This window comes from Drosophila takahashii, chromosome 2L (genome assembly GCF_030179915.1).
Source record: "Drosophila takahashii strain IR98-3 E-12201 chromosome 2L, DtakHiC1v2, whole genome shotgun sequence".
Taxonomy (NCBI): domain Eukaryota; kingdom Metazoa; phylum Arthropoda; class Insecta; order Diptera; family Drosophilidae; genus Drosophila; species Drosophila takahashii.
The window spans coordinates 2,108,994-2,129,687 of record NC_091678.1 but is presented as its reverse complement, the minus strand read 5'-3'; the positions used below and the strand labels follow the sequence as shown (position 1 = coordinate 2,129,687).

The following is a 20,694-nucleotide window of genomic DNA, read 5'->3' as shown; positions in this document are numbered from 1 at the left end:
AAGTCTTCCAACATTTCCCTAGCAGTTTATTCAAAATGATAAAAGGCAGAAGAATATTGCGAAACGCAACATATGTAGCTATATATACTGCCTTATCGTCCCATGTCCGATAATACCACAATCTCATATTTTATTATTTCTTAAATTAATTGAAATATTTTGCTGCCTTTAATACTTTATTTGAACTGCCCGAGTTTCAGCAAACCTGCTAGGTATTTGACCGATAATACACACAATCTTAAAAAATAGAATCCTTCTTTAATTCATTGAGACATTTTACATTGGCAATAACTATTGTCAGTATACTGCAATGTTATTAAACACTTTATTACCATATTACTTAATAAAGACAGCTGAATTAATTTTTATTTTACATGTTTAAGAAAATACGCTTTTGGCCTTATCATCATTACAGCACGTTTAATAAACTTGTTGGCCCAATATACACCCAGAGGATAATTATCTTGACCATATGTTCCGCACAAGTTGCTAATGGAAATAGATGTTATAATAGTGGAACATTCAAACAATCGATTGTAGTACTGACCTCCAATAGCAAGCTTCGTACCACCAAGCTCCTCCACATTGAACCGCACAGTTTGATTTCCAAAAATCGTTATTGCGATCCTTGGTGCTAAACTGCATGCCCTGATGAACTGTAAGCGAGTCGCCGGCGGTTCCTGAAAACTTTCCCACCGATTCCAAAGTATAGTTGTTACCCTCCGGCCCAACTCTAAAGTCATCGTATAGCTCATAGCCCTGATTTCCATTATAATCCTCTACAAGGACTAACATGTCCTGGGGCTCTGATGTCATCGCATGCATTTTATCTAAGCCCATGAAGAACTCATTGTCCAGATCGCCGAATCCTTTTTTGTAGTCCTTCCACTCGAGGAAGAAGTCCTGACTGCCATCGTTTCTCCGCAGAATTACGGTCCACCCTCCTCCATGACTCTCCTGATCGCAGGACACCTCGAAGGGGTCTTCGCTGTACTCTGGTACGCGGATTACCAGCTTTTTCTTCGATGATTCAGCACAGCTTTCGGGGTATGAATTAGGCGTACAAGAGTCGAATTTTTTGTCTAAACGTTCCAAAATATCCGTCTGACGTATTTGCTCCTCACTTGAGGTTTAGATAAATAAAATAAAACTCCTTTAAAAATATTTAATTACTTACCGTACGTCAGCTATTTCAGATTTAATAATATTTAGACTATTACAAATGGATTGAAGAGTGCAAACTTCAATGTCATTTTGACTCACTGAAGTTTTAAAAAATAAAAAAAATAGTAATCCAAGCCGCAACATGTCTTTACTTTTCTAAATGCCTTCGTTGACTAAGAAAAAGCTTATATAAAAGAGTTCTTTAATCAAGTTCATTAATCGAAGGTTTTTAATCTTATCCCATTTAGTGATTTACCTTATCTACAAGTAAGGCGTTCGCCTGATTAAATTATAAATTTTAAATCAGGGTTTTCCCCCGATCCTAATGGAAAACAACTTTTATTGATATTTAATTTAAGTACAATTTTTAAATTTATTTTGGGTCTAACTAACTCTATTTAGGGGTCTAACTCTACCAGGAAGTACCACCATTTTCTTGTTGAATTTTGGATGTAAAATAGTGTTAATTAACAATTAAAAATAGTAAAATATACTATTTTGAATTTATTGTCACATTACGGGACATTTGTTATAAATGATTTGTACTAATGGCAATAACTAGTTATTAATATTATTAAATACTTTATTACTTCATTAACATATTATTTATTTATAAAGATGGCTTGTCTAACTTTTTATTTTTCATGTTTAAGAAAATACGCTTTTGGCCTTATCATCATTACAGCACGTTTCATAACGCTGTTGGCAGACATCCATCTTACACCCCGAGAGCCCATATCCCGGCCATACGTTCCGCACAAGTTACTAAAGGACAAATTATAGTTTAAGTTGACGTAGAGAGTTATTATAAAAGAATATATATGAACATGGGTTTAATACTGACCTCCAATTACCTATAATGAACCACCAAGCTCCAGTATATTCCATCGCACAGTTTCTGTCGCAAATATCGTTATCGCGATCCTTTGTACTAAACTGCTCGCCCTGATGAATGGTTAGCGAGTCGCCTGCGGTACCTGAACATTTTCCGACCGATTCCAACGTATAGTTGTTACCCTCGGGCCCAACTCTAAAGTCATTGTAAAGCTCATAAAGCTGATTTCCATTCCAATCCTCTAAAAGGACTAACATTTCCTGGGGCTCTGATGTCATCGCATGTAATTTATCGAGGCCCATAAAGAACTCATTGTCCAGATCGCCGAATCCCAGTTTGTAGTCCTTCCACTCGAGGAAGAAGTCCTGACTTCCATCGTTTCGCCGCAGAATTACGGTCCACCCACCCCCATGACTCTCCTGATCGCAGGACACCTCGAAGGGGTCTTCACTGTACTCTGGGACGCGAATTACCAGCTTATTTTTTGATGATTCAGCACAGCTGGCGGGGTATGAGTTAGGCGTACAAGAGTCGAATTTTTTGTCTAAACGTTCCAAAATATCCGTCTGGCGTTTCTGTTCTTCCCTTGTGATTGAAATAAATAAAATGTAATAAAAATCCTTAAAAAAAACAATAAATTATTTACCGTACGGCTGCCATTTCAGATTTTAAAAGTTCAAGATTATTACAAATGGATAGAAGAGTGCAGACTTCATTGCCATTTTGACTTACTGAAGTTTTTAAAAATAAAAAAAATACTATTCCAAACCGCAACATGTCTTAACTTTTCTGGAGGCTTTTGTTGACTAAGAAACAGCTTATTTAAAAGAGTTCTTTAATCAAGTTCGAAGTTTTTTAATCTAATCTCATTTAGTGATTCACCTTATCTACAAATTCAATTTTAGATCTGGTGATTACCCTGATCCTAATGGAAAACCACTTTTAAGGTATTTAATTAAATTTAAAATTTTTTAATTACTATTAATTAAAACGGAAGTACTATTTTCAAAATGGAATACCTAGAAAAGATAGTTAGGATAATCATTTTTTTTAACGTATTTCGAATCGTATGATTACCATTTCAGAAACTGTAAGATCAATTATTTATATATTTATTTAATATATTTATTTAATATTTAATTTTTAAATTTAATATTTAATGCTTAGGATCGATGCGAAGAAAGCCTTTTCGGTCTTATCATCATTGCAGCTCGTTTCATCATGTAAGGTAGGTATTCATATTCGTATCCAAATGTATACCAAAGTATTCCTCGACCAGATTTGTTTTCGCCAAAAAGACCAAACAAGTGGCTAAAAGCAAAGTTTAAAGATTTAGTTTCGATTTTTAGAAATACAGACTCCTAAGGTGTTTTGTGTTTTGTTAATAAAGTGGTTAGTGCTAAAAATATAATACAACTTAAGGGGTCTTCGTAGAAGCAGTACTTCCTATGCTTACCTCAAATGGCAATTACGGTACCACCAAGCTCCCATAAAGAATTCAGCACAGTTGGTTTTTCCAGCTAAGTCGTTTTGACGATCCCATGTGCTGAACTTCATGCCCAGATGATAATCGAGTGAATCCCCGGCGTCCCCATAAGAAGATCCCACTGACTCCAAAGTGTAGTCGTTAGCCTCGGGACCGATTGTAAAGTTATCGAACAGCTGGTACCGATGATCTTCTACGTAATCCTCCAGGAGGACTAGAAGTTCGTGTTGTTCCGATGCGGTAATCGCGTGCAATTTATCCATTCCTATAAAGAACTCATTGTCCAGATCGCCGAATCCCTGCTTGTAGTTCTTCCAGTCGAGGAAGAAGTCCTGACTGCCATCGTTTCGCCGCAGAATAACGGTCCACCCTCCTCCATGACTCTCTTGTTCGCAGGACACCTGGAAAGGGTCATCACTGTACTCCGGTACGCGGATTACCAATTTTTTCTTTGATGATTCAGCGCAGCTTGCGGGATACGAATTGGGCAGACAAGAGTCGAATTTTTCTTCTAGTCTCTCCAAAATATCCGTCTGGCGTTTCTGTTCCTCACTTGTGTTTAAGATAAATAAAATCAAGCTCCTTTAAAAAATATTTAATTACTTACCGTGTGTCAGCAATCTCAGATTTTAAAATGTTAAGATTATTACAAATGGATTCCAGAGTGCAAACTTCATTGCCATTTTGGCTTTCAGAAGTTTGTAAAAATAAAAAAAATAGAATTGCAAACAGTAACATGTCTTTACTTTTCTGAAGGCTTTCGTTGACTGACAAAAAGCTTATATATAAGAAATCTGTAATCAAGTTCCATAATCGAAAGTTTTTAATCGAATCTGATTTAGGGGTTCAATAAACGCATTCGTTTTACCTTAACTACAAAAAAGGTGTTTAGCTGATTAAATATTAAATTTTAGATCATGTGATTCCCCAGGTCCTCTTTGAAAATCCACTTTTATTGGTATTTTATTTAATTAACATTTTTTAAATACAATAATCTAAACAAATGAACTATATTATTTTGAATTTATTTGTATCAATGGCCAGAACTATTGTAGAACTATTATTATATATAAATATATATTAAAACTAATTATTATTTTCTATGTTTCAGAAAATACGCTTTTGGCCTTATCATCATTACAGCACGTTTCATAGTGCCGTTGGAAAACCTCCAATATACTCCCTTGGAGAATAAATCTCGGCCATACGTTCCACACAAGTTACTAAAGAAAAAATTTAAGTTTAAGGTGAAGTAGAGAGTTATTATAAAAGAATATCTATGACTATGAGTTTAATACTGACCTCATATGACAATCACGGTACCACCAAGCTCCAGTATAATGCATCGCACAGTTTCCGTCCCAAGTATCGTTATCGCGATCCTTAGTACTAAACTGCATGCCCTGATGAAATGTTAGCGAGTCACCGGCGTCCCCTGAAAATGATCCCTTCGATTCCAACGTATAGTTGTTACCCTCCGGCCCAACTCTAAAGTCATCGTAAAGCTCATAGCCCTGATATCCATACCAATCCTCCAAAACGACTAACATTTCCTGGGGCTCTGATGTCATCGCATGCAATTTATCCAGGCCCATGAAGAACTCATTATCCAGATCGCCAAATCCCTGCTTGTAATCCTTCCACTCGAGGAAGAAGTCCTGACTTCCATCGTTTCGCCGCAGAATTACGGTCCACCCTCCTCCATGACTCTCCTGATCGCAGGACACCTCGAAGGGGTCTTCACTGTACTCTGGGACGCGAATTACCAGCTTATTTTTTGATGATTCAGCACAGCTGGCGGGGTATGAGTTAGGCGTACAAGAGTCGAATTTTTGGTCCAAACGTTCTAAAATATCCGCCTGCCTTTTTTGCTCCTCCCTAGCAATTGAGATTAATTAACTCGTATAAAACTCCATTAAAAAATGTATGATTTATCTACCGTACGGCAGCCACCTCAGTCCTTATAACTGCAAGATTGTCACAAATGGATAGCAAAGTGCAGACTTCCTTGCCATTTTGGCCCAGAGAAGTATTTATAAATATGAGAAGTAGTATTCCGAATCGCAACATGACTTCACTTTGGCAGCTCTTTGTATACTGAGAAAAAGCTTTGGACTGCGAGCAAGAACCCGTAAAAAACGTTTTGATAATCTTTCTTCCTATCTGCTATACATTTACCTTTCCAGGAAAATAATTTTATGATTGCCTAGGCATTATTGCCCCGAAATAGTATTGTAAGCTGGTGATTTGTGGAAGTTAAAGTTCGTATTAGCTTGAAAAATACAAATAAAATATATTTAAAAACTTTAGTTGAAGGTATTAATGACGGTTTAAATAATTACAGTTAACAATTCAATTTTATTGTTAACGCTTAAGATCGACGAGAAGAACACCTTTTCGGCCTTATCATCATTGCAGCTCGTTTCATCGGGTGATAATCGTCGCCATAATCGGATCCAAATGTAGGCCAATATATTCCTTTCCAAGATTTGTTTTCGCCATAAACACCAAACAAGTGGCTGAAAGCAAAGTTTAGAGTTATTTTTGTTTCGATTTTAAAGATGTACAGAATCTTAATGGGAGTTTCGTGCATTTTCACTATAGAGTAAAGTACTTCCTACGCTTACCCCTTATTGCATGAGCGGTACCACCAAGCTCCCATACAAAATGCAGCACAGTTCGTTGTTGTAGCTGAGTCGTTGTTGTTATCCGTAGTGCTGAACTGGCTGCCCAGATGATAAGCAAGTGAATCCCCGGCGGTCCCATACGATGAACCCAATGACTCCAAAGTGTAATTGTTAGCCTCGGGACCGATTCTAAAGTTATCGAACATCTGGTACCGATGATCTTCTCCGTAATCCTCCAAGAGGACTAGAAGTTCGTGTTGTTCCGATGCGGTTATCGCATGCAATTTATTCAGGCCCATGAAGAACTCATTGTCCAGATTGCCAAATCCCGGCTTGTAATCCCACCATTTGCGAAGGAAGTTCTGACTTCCATCGTTTCGCCGCATAACTACGGTCCACCCTCCTCCATGACTCTCCTGATCGCAGGACACCTCGAAGGGATCTTCACTGTACTCTGGTACGCGGATCTCAAGCTTATTCTTCGATGAATTAGCGCAGCTTTCGGGGTATGAATTTGGCGTACAAGTATCAAGTCTTTTGTCTAGTCTTTCCAAAATATCCGTCTGGCGTTTCTGCTCCTCACTTGTGATTAAAATAAAAAAATCTTATAAAAATTCTTTAAAAAAATAGAGTTATTTACCGTACGGCTGCCATCTTAGATTTTAAAAGTTCAAGATTATTACAAATGGATAGAAGAGTGCAGACTTCATTGCCATTTTGGCTCACTGAAGTTTTTAAAAATAAAAAAAATAATATTCCAAGCCTCAACATGTCCTTACTTTTCTGAAGTTATTTCTTGACTGAGAAAAAGCTCATACATAAGAGCTATTTATTTAAGTTCCATTATCGAAGGTGTTTTTCTTATCCGATCGGATGATTCAATAAAAGCTATTGTTTCACATTATATATATATGGGAGATTAGAACTTACATTTTAGATCACGGGATTTTCCCGATTTTCCCGATTTATTGGTACTTAATTTAATAATCCTTTTTTTTAAGAATTTATAGGTCAAAATCAAAGAGTTGATTTTTAAATGAAATACCAAGAAAAATTAGTTAGGATTATATTTGTTATACCCTTGCAGAAGGTATTATGATTTCAGTCATAAAATTGCAACGCAGTGTAGTGACGTTTCCGACCTCATATATAGTATATATGTACATTCTTGATCAGGATCAATAGGGAAATCGATATAACCCTAGCGTCTGACCGTTTTAAAGCTATCGGGCTGCAACTTGCCCAAAATTGGACTTCCATTTTTGGCGCCCATTTTCAAAATCATTCAATAAATATCGATAAATTAGCATGGTCACGCTAAAATGTACGCAGGTGTCTCGCCTAACATTTTAATGTGACTGCGTTTTTCAGTATGGCAAAAGACGCGTTTTCGGAATGTTCACTCTTTAGTTTACAATAAAATTAAGGGTATTCCCTAAATTGTAGAATTGTTGAATTTCGGTCAGCTGTTAATCAGCTGTTCCAAACAAAGTCAACGTTGAAAACCAAAGCTGTCACCTTATTTTACTAAAAGTCATGACAACTCTACAAAATTTTACTATCAGTTGGTTTTATTTTCTTTTAAATCATATTATAAAGTCTAATAGTAGTTCTTCTCACCTTGCTAACAATTTTAAAAAGTAACTATCAATAAAAAATGTAATTTGCATGTTTTGAGTTTCGTAAAACTTTTCAACAATTAACAGCTGTTTGCAAATTTAACAATAACCAATTTGGATCGATCCCTCAATTGTTGAAATTTTCTTTTGAATTTTCAACAGTTCAGCAATTTAACAGTTGGGAATACCATGAGTTTAAACTTTAAAGAATACCCAGAGTGAATTCCACTGGCTAACGAATTCTCGCCTTTGGCTATCACGCTGAAAATGGCGGGAAAAAGGCTGAGTTGGCAGCACTGCTGGAGTGGGTGTGTGGGTTGGGGGCGGTGAAGAGAGCGCTTGTTTAGTCAATTCTCCAAAAAACGCGTCGCGTGCTGTTTCCCTGTAGTAAGCGCCATTCATCGTTTTTCACTCGCCGTCGCTGGTCCGCTTTTTCGCTGGCTTTCCTGCATTTCCGCAACCGACCGAAAAAAAAAATATAACAAATTATGTGCTAAGAAAATAAACAATTTTGTGATCAAACAAAAGGAAAACCAATAGCCAACGAGCGAGACGGAGATAAGAAGAAAGAGAGCGAGCGAATCAAGTAAGTTTTCGACATCGGTCTAAGAGAGTGAGAGAGAGAGGGCGAGAGGGTCCTGCTGAAGTTGCAAGTGCTAAATTTAGAACTCAAGCTGAAGGCTGCACCAGCACCACCACCCCCTCGCCGCCCACCGCCCACCTACGTCAGACGCTCTCTCTCTCCAGCGGGCGAAAAAGAGATAGAGTGTGCTTGCGCGCGTGTGTGTGTGGTATGAATGGAACAAAAGTACTTGCGCGTGCGAGCGAGCGAGACAGCGAATGTGTGTGCATGTATTTGTGGCACGTAGACTCGTAGTAAAATTTTCCGCGTAAAATTGAAAGCAAATTGAATAGCTCACGAGGGAGTTTGCAAAAAGTGTGATATTATAAGGAGAAATAATTCAACAAATTAATAAAAAAAAAGATAAAATTATAACATATTTAAATAAAATATTAGTAAGTATGCACAAACTTAAAGCACATAAAAAAACATTAAAAATAAAAATGCAAGTTACCATAGTACAATAAAATAATCCCAAACTTATAATTATTGCCTGAAAAAATGTGAGAAAACATTTAAAACTTTTTGTTGTAAAAAAACAGTTTTTGCCAAATGGCACTTTGAAAAATTAGTAGAAAAGTGATTTAAAACAATATTGAAATATCTAATCGAAAAGTGTTTTTAATATTCTCGCTTTTATTTCAAACCAGAATTTTATTATATTTCCTACCAGACATGTCGTTTGTTAATACAACATTTAGCAGACTCCAGAAAATAATATTTTTTTGTGAAAAAATAAAATACATTTGGGAAAACTGCCTGGAGCAGCCGAAAAACCAGTTCGTGCGTAGTTTTTCATGTCATGTTTTCCACATTCGGTGGCGAAAAGCGGCTGCAATTTCCCATATCATAGTTGCAACGACTTTCGCACGCTTCGTTTTATTTCACTTTTGGCCCCGGCCCCTCATCTCTTTTGGCTGCCACACGTTACTACTCATATAAACTGATATATACATAGGCATGGATATATGTATGTTTAGTCATAGGACTAGGAACCTGCCCGCTCCAGCTGCTTCTTCTTCCGTCTATAAGAAGGTGCACGACAAAATTGTAGGTTCACTTTAAAATGCCGAAAAAAAAAACTTTTTTAAAGCAATTAATTTTTTTTTACCACGCAAACTAAACTTAAAAATCTAATTAAGTTTGAACTAATAATTTTTTGATATTTTGTTTAGAGTTACCCAGTCAAGGATTGCAGATCTATTACATTGATCGGTTATACAAGAATACGTTGTCACCATATCTCCTTCTGTCGATTATTTTGAGATTAGCTGTTCTGTCAATCTAACCGTTACTTAATCCTAAAATCCTTATGATGATATCATTTTGGTAAACTAAAAATGCTTTTCAAATCACTGAAAAAACGCCATACACCTTTGTTCGGCATATTCTGAATCGTTGTTGGAGGCACGAGTTGAGCGCGCATGTACAAAAGCGAGCAGCACAACGTCAGACCCCCCGTACGCCCCCCAATTTTCCATGGGCGCCCACACGGGCATAGCATCCAAGTAGTAAGTGCACTTTGTGAGTGCGCCCAGGGTTGCCAGACAAGCGCAATTTGCGCAATAGTTGGGTGGGAATGGGCGAAGAATTCAATGAATGGGAAAAAACAACCGGCAGACAAAAGAAAATCAGCCGAAAGAAATTTGCCAGGGAATGTTAATTTTGCACAGCTAATTACTACACGCCGATTATCCACAATCAATTATAGTGCTCAACTTTGTAATTAAACCAGACTTACATTGTTGTGTAATACGACCTGGGTCCGAATGCAGTTGGGTTTTAACAGCTTGAGTTGTAATTTATGTATTTTTTTTAAAACCAATTTTCACTCTCTGAGTATGCATTACATAATTTAGATCAAACAATAATCTTACAATCTTTTTTTATTATAAAAAAAAAAACATTTTTCTACAACCAAAAAATAAAAATAAAATAAAATAAAATTAATAATAAATTACTTCTTTCAAAATATCAACCCATGTAATTTATCAAAAAATGTTTTTCAAGTTGTAGACACCTGGTAACCCTGGAACTGCAAGTGAATCGTGGGTTGCACGCAGTGGAGAATTGGATAGGAGGAAAGGGGGGATGGTCTCTCTCCAGCGCCAGCGCAGAGATTTCCAGAGAAGTTGGAGACAACAGTGTTGCCTTGCCACATTGTGGACGCAATGGGTTTTCAGTTGGAGCGCAACATTAGCCGGTGACGGGCGGTAGAGCTACATGCGATATATACCCGATACTATATACCCGATACACACAGTAACACACCGTAGTAACCAAGTCAGCAGGCGTAGGCGGTTCCAAAACCGTTGCACAACTGCATTTCCAGGGGAAAACCCATAGATCGTCCTAAGAGATCAATCCAATCTAATCCCACAGAGTGTTTGAAAACCAAATTTCGATGGGTTAAAAGGCCAAAAAGGGCAGAGCTTAACCCTTCGGCGGTGGTGCGTGGCTGTTTTTTTTCTTTTGCAAATTTCGCGTCGTCTGGTTTCCGTTCCCGTGGCCGTGCCAAAAAAAATCGATAATTCCGTGCTGTATAAGTTACGGCGAAAGGTGCGCGGATATTCCGTTCGGGATTTGCGTTCGGGTGTTTTGAGTACTACGCGTAAGGACCAAGTGTGCGCGAAAGAGATTGTAGGAAAGAGAGATTGCAGCTCACAATACAAAACGTGGAACTGCAAATTCCAAGCTAAAACTCATTTTTCTACATTTAAAAACAGCGGTTTTAATCGGTTAAATATTGTAATATTCAAAAAACATGTAAGATGAGGAAAACATTTCCTGAGTGTTAAAGAGAGCGAACCGCTACCGTTACTCCTTAACTACGGCTTTACAACCAAAGAGAGAGAGAGAGAGCGAAATTTTTGCACAAAAGGGAAGCGCCGCTTACACTTTACACGCGCGTAAAGAGAGCGGAGAATCGCAAAACGAAGCAGCGCGTAAAAATAACAAACAAAAATACATGCGGAGGCGTATAAATAGAAACGGCGTGCAAAGCGCAACGGCGAAAAATTAGTATGTAGTAATAGTAGTAGAAACGAAGGAGAAGCAGAAGGAGAAGAGGAATAACGTCGACCGCGACGCCGACAGCGACTGCGGCGTCGTAGTAAGTTTTCTCCACTGTGTGTGTGCGCGCTGCGTGGGTGCATCGTTGTCGTTGTGTGCGTGTGGCATGTGAAGCGAATTAAGGCAAAAGCTGAAAATCATGATAAAGTTTGTCAGGCAGAAAAATCGAGAAAACACAATACGGGCATCCAAAAATTTTATGCGTAAGAAGGTGCGGTTTTTCAATATTACGAAATTTAAGATTCAGAAAAATCGTTTTTTAGTTCATTCTTAGTTTTAAGATCTATATTTGTAAGAAGCATTTAGTCAAGCATTAAAAAAAGTCCTAATTTATAATTAGTAAGAAATAATGTGTTAACCATAAATAAATTTTAAAAAATTTCGTTCTTTTGAATTTTCTGATAAATTTTCCAAATTGTAATAGTTTTAACTTAACTATGAGTACCTATTCATTTCAAACTTTATAAATATTCGTTTCATCAATTCAGAGTCTTCAAATATCTTATTTATTTATATTTGTAAGGTTTATAGATGGATCTATAGATATTTTAAATTTTAAAGATTTTATTGTTAGTTTTCCTAATTTAAATTAATTTGATTTTCTATTTTTCTTCCACAGCGTGAATCGAATGACTCTGGCACAGAATCTGATGGTGAACTCCTCGATGTGGAAAACCAACGTCACTTAGACGTGGATATGGAAACTAGTAAGTGCCAAACGGCAAATACAGGTTTTGATCACAAATTTTGAAACTATTTCGAAATTTAAATCATTAACGTTTTGGTTCAAAAGTTTCCATATAAAAGCCACAAACGAATAACAACGAACTTATTTCTTTTATTTAATATTGCAAATAGTTTTTACAACGGCTATGATTTTTCCTGAATTTTGTTTATAGTTTTTAAATATTTATAGAACTTTATTAATATAATCCATCTCCATTTGATCACTCAGGTGTTGCTGGCCAAAAGAAAATCTCTCCTGAAATGATGTGTCACCAGCAGACGTCGTCATCCTGTGCCCATCTCATGTACGACCAGCACAGTTCCGAGGAGGAGTTGGAGGTGATCAACGGCCCCTCCTCGCAGGCGGGCCAGCATCCCGGCGGAACGGCGGCCACGGGCTCCTCGTGTGCCTCCCGAATCTCGAACCGCGGATGCACCTCCTCGCTGGACACGGAGGCGCCCTACGAGGAGCGGGCCACCACCTCGAACTCGAAGCGTTCCAGCTCCACGCTGATGGTGGAGAACCGCAAGCGATCGCTGGCCCACAGCTCGGATGATGAGGTGGGTTCTGGGTTCTGTAATTATTGGATGGATTCTCAACTCTTTAGAAATCATAAGATGGTTAAAAACGATACATCAGCAATAGGTGTACTTAAACACTAGCTATTTAATTGTAGTTTGAATTAGTAATTGTACTGTTCAGTCCTTGATATTAGAGTAATGTAGCCAAAAATCTGATCTAATATCCTTATATTAGCATATTTTTTGTGAAATTACTCAACGTTCATCGTTTAGAGAATGGAATCGGATATTTTTTGGTTGTAATTTTTGGCCCAAATCTATTTAAAGGCTTTAAATATATTTAAATAATTTCAACTCTCAAAAACATAAGATGGTTATAAACGATGCATCAACAGTGGGTGGTTAAGTAAATCTAACTATTTTATTTGAATTTAGCTTAGAATATTGGACTTTTCATTGCTTGATATTCGACCTAATGGATTTATTTAATTAATATATCCAGTAATGTAGCCAAAAATCAAAAAACTGTAATAATATCCTTACACAAGCATAATTTTTATGAAGTTACTGGAGATTAATCGTAAAGAGATATTTTTTCAATGTAATTCTTAGCTCAAATCAATTTAAAGGTTTTGAATATAAGAAAACGATATTCTGTATTTCATAAAATTCGATTGATTCCTATGGAATCTTTAATAATTATTATAATCACCATAATTTAAACAAAAATATCATTAAAATGGAAGAATAGGTTAATATCTTGATGATAGGACTTATAAACATCACTTGAAAGATCTTTATTTAAAGTCAAAGTATGAGAATCTTTCCTAATTTAAAAAATCATAAAATTTTAATGCTATATATTTTTCTTTCCCACGACAGTTGCGCAACTCGCTGGAGCCGATTTTGACGCCCGTGAATTTTCGCACATCGCCGCCATTGGAGGCATTCAAGCCAAATCGTAGCCATATGATGTTCCGCTCCACAACGCCACTGATATTATCGGAGGCCCGATGTGGCATCGAAAATATTAAATTATGTGATAATAGTGTAAACGAGGAGAATGGCGACAACGGCGGTGGCGGTAGCAGTAAGTGTGCTAAGATTGGAGGCGGAACCATAACCGGAACCGGAAACGGTGGCAATGAGAACGAACCGAGTGTGATCAAGGCGTGCAGCAGCTCGCTGAAGATGAGCAATAGCAGCCATCACATCTACCAGCCGCAGCCAAAGTATAGTTTCCACTACAACAGCTCGCGGAGCAGTCCGGCCAGCACCACCGGCTTGGATATGGAGGTGCGATCGGTGAGTCCGCCGGCGAAACTGTTCCACTGCGCCATATCGCCCAGGCGGCGACCCAGCAACAATGCCACCACAATATCACCACCATCATCAGCCACATCATCAGCCACCACGACAACGACACAAAATGCTGCCAATTCCGCCGGAAGTGCCGGGAATCCGGGAAATGCCGCCAACGTCACCGCCGTCGCCACACAGAGACTGCAGCGACCGCATCGGCCGTGTTTAGATTTTGATAAGATGCAGCAGGTTAGCCTCTAATGCAGAGCACGCTAGCACCAGAGCAGCCGGAAAACTCGGAAAATCCGGAATACATTGGAATAGGAACGCTAGATTGCAGAACAACCGGAAATGGGGGGCAAATCAAAGACTTTTTATACGAACCAAACTGAAACTGTATTCGGCGGTTAGCTAGGCAGATTCAAGATACAGATTCAAGGACAAACAGCACAGAGAAATATCATCAAATCAAATTATATAAAATCTAAAGGTAATTCAAATTTTAACGCAAACCAACAAACCAAAAAAAAAGAGGAACCTAAAATTTACAATAGATACAGCTATTTTTTCACAATTTTAAACTGAGAAAACTGTAAGCAGCAAAAAACTGTAAGGATCGAATCGAAAGTGGATGGAAAACACAATAGATTTAGAAAAGCTCCGGTGTGTAAAGAAGGAAAGTCATATGCTAGTCGTATGACAAAAGAAAGGATCTTCAAAAGATGATTAAAAATAAATTTAAGGCAAAGCTCTGGGTGTATATGATGATTTAGATGATAACGTGAGAGAAAACCAGCCAGTGGAAACTGTGAACTGTAAATATTGTATTTGTGTGGGATAAACCAAAAAACTTTTGAAGAATTGGCATGCCATCGATTGGGGAGGGAGAATGTATTTTAATTATTTTAGAGAGCCGAAGAAAATCTCCTGTGGTGAAGAAGACTCAAAAAAATGAAAATTATATTTCTATAGAATGAAGAAAAGCTGGTAGAGAGAGGGAAAGCGGGAAATATGACGGGAAAATGTAGGTACGAAGAAATAGCAACAGCAACAATGTGAAGCAACAATAGCAACTGAAATAATTGAAACAAGCAAACAAACCTTTTGTATGAAGAGAAGAAAGGGGAGCCGAAAAAAAAACAGTTAAATTATGTGTTTAATGTGCAACATAAAATAGCAAGCTATTTTATAAACAATATTCAATTTATCCACAATTAAGAGAAACGACAAAACAAACAAAAACATAAAGCTGCCATCAACATTCATGCATACGATTAAAGCTCCTTGATTTCAGGCTCAGTATTCAAGCAAAAAAGGATATATTTCGATTTGCTTGAGTACTGACCCCCTACCAATATGATTGATTGATTGATGAGGACTAGTAGGCAATTGGAAAATGTTTGCCAGCTCATATGTGTATTAGTACAGCATAATTATTACCTTTCTTTGTCAAGCAAATGAAGAAACAAGCAAGTAAACCCATACTCAATTCAATAAAAAAACAAAAGATACGAGACAAAAAAAAAGAAGAAAAATCAGTAAATGTGTGCAACCATAGCAAAGAAAAAGTAAACCAAACTTACACTTTTAAGTAAAAACCAAACAATGAAGCAAAGTCAATGTAATGCTAATTTTAAATCATATTTACACTAGCAAAAGGCAGGCAAAATTTCAGTTTCCTCCAAAAGTAGCCAGCATTTTTTTCAATATCCATCTCATGCCCACTAAAAATGTTTCACACACAAAACAAAACAACACTCGACAACACATTCAACCTACCAAAACAGCATAATCCACACCACCAAGACACCAAGAATATATATGATAATAGCGGGGAATCGAGGGATCGAACGGTGGGATCAGGCTGGGAGATGCGAAGTGCAGATAAGATACTGATACTAGGAATGCAGTTTTCGTAATTTTTAATTAATTAAACAGAAAACAGATGAATTATATTATATATACGTGTAACAAACGGGAGAATCGGAAGATATCATGGACTGAGCGTAAATTAAAGCGTGGAAAAGATAAGCAGACGAGATGAGGTGAAGAAACCATTACTAGGATTTTAGTTGATAGGCTCTAAAGCGATGGAACTTCTGTGAGAGAAACGGCTAACAAATACTGAAAAGCACACACAAATCTATGGAATGTATGGCTGCGGGGCGTTTATGTTGAATATTTTTGAGAAACAAAACAAAAAAACGACAAAGAAACAGAAAAAAAAGAGAAAAACAAATTATGTTGTAAACAAAGAATACAAAGATTTCATTGCGTTTCGGGCCCACAGACAGGCGCCCAAAACACTTGTGTTGTACATAGTTACATTAATAATAACAATATATATTTAATATATACTTACTCATTAACAATTAAGTCGACGAACGGTACAAGTGCAAAAGAGAGAAAGAAGTATGAAAAACAAAAAACATTTGAGAAAAAAAGCGAATGAAATGAAGATGACAAGAAGAAAACATGAAAAATAATAAAGAAATGCTCTGCAATAGAAAACTTGGAGTTTTTAAATATTTTTTACATTTTCAGATATATTTTAGAGTCAAATTCGAAAGAGCAGCGCAAATATTTACATGATTTCTTAATTTATTTTATAAATACAAGCATGCAGCTCTTCGTTTCCTATTTTCAAGTTCTTATTTATATACACACATAGCTTGTACAAAAATGCGTACAGCAGATAAATTACTTAGCTTACTTTGAAGAAACCTTGGCACAGCATGGCTATAAGCCCAGGATTTTCTGCCCAGTTTGGTCGCGCAAGGCGTCAGACTTATTGATTTGTTTGTCATCCGTGTCATTAGCAACTGCCTTCTTCTTTTTGACCTTCTCCGCAGGCGGTTGACTCGTTCTGCCGGGATCGTGGATCCTTGCATGCCGCTTGAGATCCCCCGAGACTCGGAATTTCTTCTCGCAGATGGAGCACTCGTACGGTCGCTCGCCAGTGTGCACTTTAATGTGACTCAGCAGGTATGAGCTGGCCCGAAAGGTCTTGTCGCAGTGCTGGCAGGCGTAGTTCAGTTCCCTCGTGTGAATGCGGCGGTGTAAAACCAGGGAGTATCGCCTGGAAAAGCTCTTTCCACAAAATTCGCACATATGCGCTTTGACGTCGCTGTGACGGGAAATCTCGTGGTACTTTAGGTCGCCCCACTGGCGGAATTTAAAGTCGCACTTGTCGCATTGAAACGGTTTAACGCCGGAATCTGTGGAGGGGAAATCAAGGATTACTTGCTAGTCTCGCACTAAGAGGCATGCATGAATGGATTCAATGAATTATTTTGAATTTTTTGTTTTATATGAATGAATTAATTAAAATTTGGAGTTTAATAAAATTGAATGAATTTGAATTTTAATTTAATAGAATTGAAAAAATGAATAGCAGGAATTCCGAAATAATTTTGTGATTAAATCTGCCTGAATTTTATTTACTAAGCAGTTAACATTGATTTGTTAAAAATTTTCTACTTTTTGCTCTAAAAAGAAAGCACAAGAAAAATCTGGCAAATTCTACAAATTCATAAAAAATATTCATTAGCTCATTCAATTCGAAATGAATTAGAAAAACATTCAATTTGTTTCACACAGAATTAAATTAAACAAATCAGAAATTCCATGGAATACTATGATAAAACAAAAATTGAATGATTCACCGCAGGGCTCTATCTCGCACATATTTAAAGCCACTACTCACGTGTCCTTTCGTGCGCTTTCAAGGCACTTTGGGTGTAGAAGGATCTCTCGCAGCTTTCGCACTTGTGGGATCTCTGCTGGTTGTGCGTGTACTGATGGTACTTAAGTGCATTGTACGAGTTGAAGTCCCTGTTGCACTTGTCGCAAAAGTGTTTCCTCCTCGTCTTGCTCTGCGTGGTTTCCTCGGATAAACTCGTGTCCAAGTCCTCCATCGCAAAGCTTTCATTTTCCGCTTCCGGATCCTCTGCATCTCCTTCCTCAAAGGGCGAAGCTGGTCGGCTGTCTGTCATGTCATCGTCTTCCAGCTTAAAGCCGTCGTTGATCACCAGGGGAGATCTTTGCAGCTGCTCGATGGAGGAGTTGGGAGGCGGTGGTGTTTGGCAGACTGGTGGCGCAACCAACAGGGTTTGCTCATTCGATTCGCTGACTTTCGACAGAGATTTCTCCATCTTAGGTTCTCTCTTTTCGGGACTCAGAAAATCCAAAGCCATGTGCTCGCTTTCAATGGGATTATCTTTCTGTTCTGCAGAAGCTGGCGGCGGTTCGCCGGGCAGCAAAAGAGCGGGGAAAGTTATATCCCTAAAGTTGTTATTAAACCAAGGAGCCGTCATTCCACTCGAGGTTAGTTCCAGATCCACCAGCTCATCGCAGGTGTCCTCGATCGAAACCTTGTCCACCACATTGCGAATGCCCTCGAGCATGTCCTCCGTGTCGCTGAACTCCACATCGTCGACTACGGGCACTGAATTCGGGGTGCTGTTGGTGTTGGCCACCACGGGACTTAGTTTGTCCATATCCACACCCACATTGGCCACCACATCGTCGTCGACATGGTGACTGATGTTGTGGAAGTTCTCAAAGTTTAGCTGGACATCGTGGAAAACCTGGTCCAGCTTGGCTTGCTCCTGTTGCAGCTGTGGGGCAAAAAGAATGTTAAAAGGCTATCAAATGGGGTTTTTAAGAGTTATAAGCAGGATTCGGAAAATAACACACACTGTAAAAAACTTGTGTTATTAACATGTCAAATGTCAAAGTGTTAAGTTCCAAAAAATTGTATCCTACATATGTTAGAAACATAAATAACACATACTTGACATTTGTGTTATTTACACGACGTGTTTTTTACACAGCGTGTTTTTAACAGAATGAGTTTTTGACATTAACGTGTCAAACTTAATTTAATTTTGGTTTTATTTTTCCTAACGCTAAAAGTATTGTATGTTCAACTGATATATGCATGGTTTTCTAGAGTATAAGAATTCGTATATGCTTTGAAATGGTTAGAACCAACATATAAGATATCATGGCCCATATTGGTTTTTCATTTTCCCTTGGACTCGTTAATGTGAGTAAAATGCAATTTTCATTTGTGCTGAAAACACAGTGTGTTTAAAACAAGTCGTGTTAATAACACATTGTGTAAAAAACACAAGTGAGCTGTGTGTGTTAACAATTATTTTTCACATTTTAACACTTGTATTTGACACACTTGTCAACAATTTTCCTCACACCGTAAAATAAAATTTTTCATATTTTTAACATGTGTGTCAATTTCCGAACCCTGGTTATAAGGCAAACCTTATCCTGGGCAGACATCCCGCACATGTCCAGTGGCTCCTTTTGTTGCTGCTGCTGGGGATCCTGAACCACCAGTCGCTGTTCCAGCACGGTGGGTTCGTAGTGCTGCTTGAGGTGGGCAAAGAAATCCAGTTGGGTGTGCACAGCATAGCCGCAGATCTCGCAACTGTAGAGATTTGGACTGGGAGCCACATCCTGGACATGCTTGTGCACATGATGATGGTGGACATGGTCCAATTCCGCGTCTATGTTGCCCTTGAGCTTCCGCGAGATTCGTTTCTTGTGAGGCAAAACCTTCCGGGCATTCGCATTGCAGGAGGCATTGTTGTGGGCATACAGCAGATCCTCATCCTCGTGGACATGGAGACCCGTGGAAACATCGATGGGAACGGTGGGTTCAATGGCCAAAGCGGGAAAAGTGGGCTGGGCCACCGGCTGATGATGGGGAACAACATCGTTTTCCGGCGACGATTTGTTCACAAATTGAAAGATGGTATTGTGGAAATTCAGTTCCGGCGTCAGCGATTCTTTTTCCACGTAACCCACGCCGTTTTCCGAATTTCCCGAACTGGGATTCGTGCGATTCGTGTGGTCTATCAGATCCATTATAAAGTGATTATTATTGTTATTATACAGCTCCGTGGCCAGCAGCGTCTGTTCGAGAAAATGGGTTAATTTCCGGGTTTCCTCTTGATATTTCATTGCACCCCACTTACATGATCGATGAACTGTTGGGTGTCCACTTCCTTGCGCTCCATTTTGACCGATTTTCACCTGAATTCATTAAAAATATAAAATGTTTTCACTTTATCTACCACCTCAAAAATCAATCAGCTGTTTAGTGTGGCTCTACGAAAAATACTTAAAATACCAATACTTTATTAAAATATACCAAAAATATCGGTCGTGCGGAAAATATCGATTGCATTGTGCACGACTGTAGCGCGAAATTTAAAAAGATACCTTATCAGTCGGGGGAGTGACGAAAATATTTTTAAAACTAAATACGTTAAAGTTCTAACGTTACACAGCACAAACTGTCTTTAATTGAAAGAGATTTATGTGAACCCCCAAATAAAAATATATATTTTTTTATGTGCAAATTTGAGCTATAAAAATGTATTCTTTTTGATCTTAAGTAAATATAAAATACAAACATAAATACTGATGTTGCCACTAAATTGATTCTGCTATTATTCACCCACTTGTCAAGACCTCCTCAGTGCCTTTAATATAAACGGAAATATATTGTGACAAATTTTAAAATTTTTTTTCCTACACTTTAAGAAATAAAAATGAATATATATGACTTGATAGAAAGAAATAAATAGATAAAATAGGTAATTGAAAAAATGCTGCTTCATGAAAATGCTTAGTTTTTTTTATTTATAAGATTCCACCCACAAATAACAATAAAATAAATATGAAAAATGAAC

At 37.9% G+C, this 20,694-nt stretch overlaps 5 protein-coding genes across 8 annotated transcripts; 1 reads left to right on the top strand and 4 right to left on the bottom strand.

Moving 5' to 3' along the window:
* Window positions 1-274: 274 nt before the first annotated feature.
* Window positions 275-1,253, bottom strand: LOC108064218 (ryncolin-1-like). The gene is made up of 3 exons (XM_044395298.1): window positions 1,243-1,253; window positions 548-1,123; window positions 275-489 (listed from the first exon to the last, which is right to left on the bottom strand). The coding sequence occupies exons 1-3, from the start codon at window positions 1,251-1,253 to the stop codon at window positions 366-368; spliced, it is 711 nt and encodes a 236-aa protein (XP_044251233.1). The 3' UTR covers window positions 275-365.
* An 867-nt stretch (window positions 1,254-2,120) lies between these two features.
* LOC138912425 (uncharacterized) lies at window positions 2,121-5,080 on the bottom strand. The gene is made up of 4 exons (XM_070213243.1): window positions 4,788-5,080; window positions 3,456-4,037; window positions 2,194-2,500; window positions 2,121-2,141 (listed from the first exon to the last, which is right to left on the bottom strand). Exons 1-4 carry the CDS (start codon window positions 5,078-5,080, stop codon window positions 2,121-2,123), a joined length of 1,203 nt encoding a protein of 400 aa, XP_070069344.1.
* A 680-nt stretch (window positions 5,081-5,760) lies between these two features.
* Window positions 5,761-7,015, bottom strand: LOC108064222 (microfibril-associated glycoprotein 4-like). Its single transcript, XM_017151629.3, has 3 exons — window positions 6,753-7,015; window positions 6,113-6,694; window positions 5,761-6,004 (listed from the first exon to the last, which is right to left on the bottom strand). Exons 1-3 carry the CDS (start codon window positions 6,881-6,883, stop codon window positions 5,857-5,859), a joined length of 861 nt encoding a protein of 286 aa, XP_017007118.2. The 5' UTR covers window positions 6,884-7,015; the 3' UTR covers window positions 5,761-5,856.
* Window positions 7,016-8,152: 1,137 nt separating this feature from the next.
* On the top strand, window positions 8,153-14,723 carry Reph (Regulator of eph expression). 3 transcript variants are annotated; one of them, XM_070213347.1, is made up of 4 exons: window positions 8,153-8,317; window positions 12,045-12,132; window positions 12,381-12,712; window positions 13,556-14,723. In XM_070213347.1, exons 2-4 carry the CDS (start codon window positions 12,123-12,125, stop codon window positions 14,234-14,236), a joined length of 1,023 nt encoding a protein of 340 aa, XP_070069448.1. In that variant the 5' UTR covers window positions 8,153-8,317; window positions 12,045-12,122; the 3' UTR covers window positions 14,237-14,723. The 3 variants fall into 3 exon arrangements, with proteins under 3 accessions (XP_070069448.1, XP_070069453.1, XP_017007138.2); XM_070213352.1 differs by lacking the exon at window positions 8,153-8,317 and adding an exon at window positions 8,516-8,748; XM_017151649.3 differs by lacking the exon at window positions 8,153-8,317 and adding an exon at window positions 10,492-11,636.
* Window positions 12,615-20,112, bottom strand: LOC108064235 (uncharacterized). 2 transcript variants are annotated; one of them, XM_070213343.1, is made up of 5 exons: window positions 19,975-20,112; window positions 19,259-19,912; window positions 17,682-18,594; window positions 16,689-17,193; window positions 12,615-12,726 (listed from the first exon to the last, which is right to left on the bottom strand). In XM_070213343.1, the coding sequence occupies exons 1-4, from the start codon at window positions 20,014-20,016 to the stop codon at window positions 16,715-16,717; spliced, it is 2,088 nt and encodes a 695-aa protein (XP_070069444.1). In that variant the 5' UTR covers window positions 20,017-20,112; the 3' UTR covers window positions 12,615-12,726; window positions 16,689-16,714. The 2 variants fall into 2 exon arrangements, with proteins under 2 accessions (XP_070069444.1, XP_017007136.2); XM_017151647.3 differs by lacking the exon at window positions 12,615-12,726 and having other exon boundaries at window positions 16,466-17,193.
* Window positions 20,113-20,694: the final 582 nt, after the last annotated feature.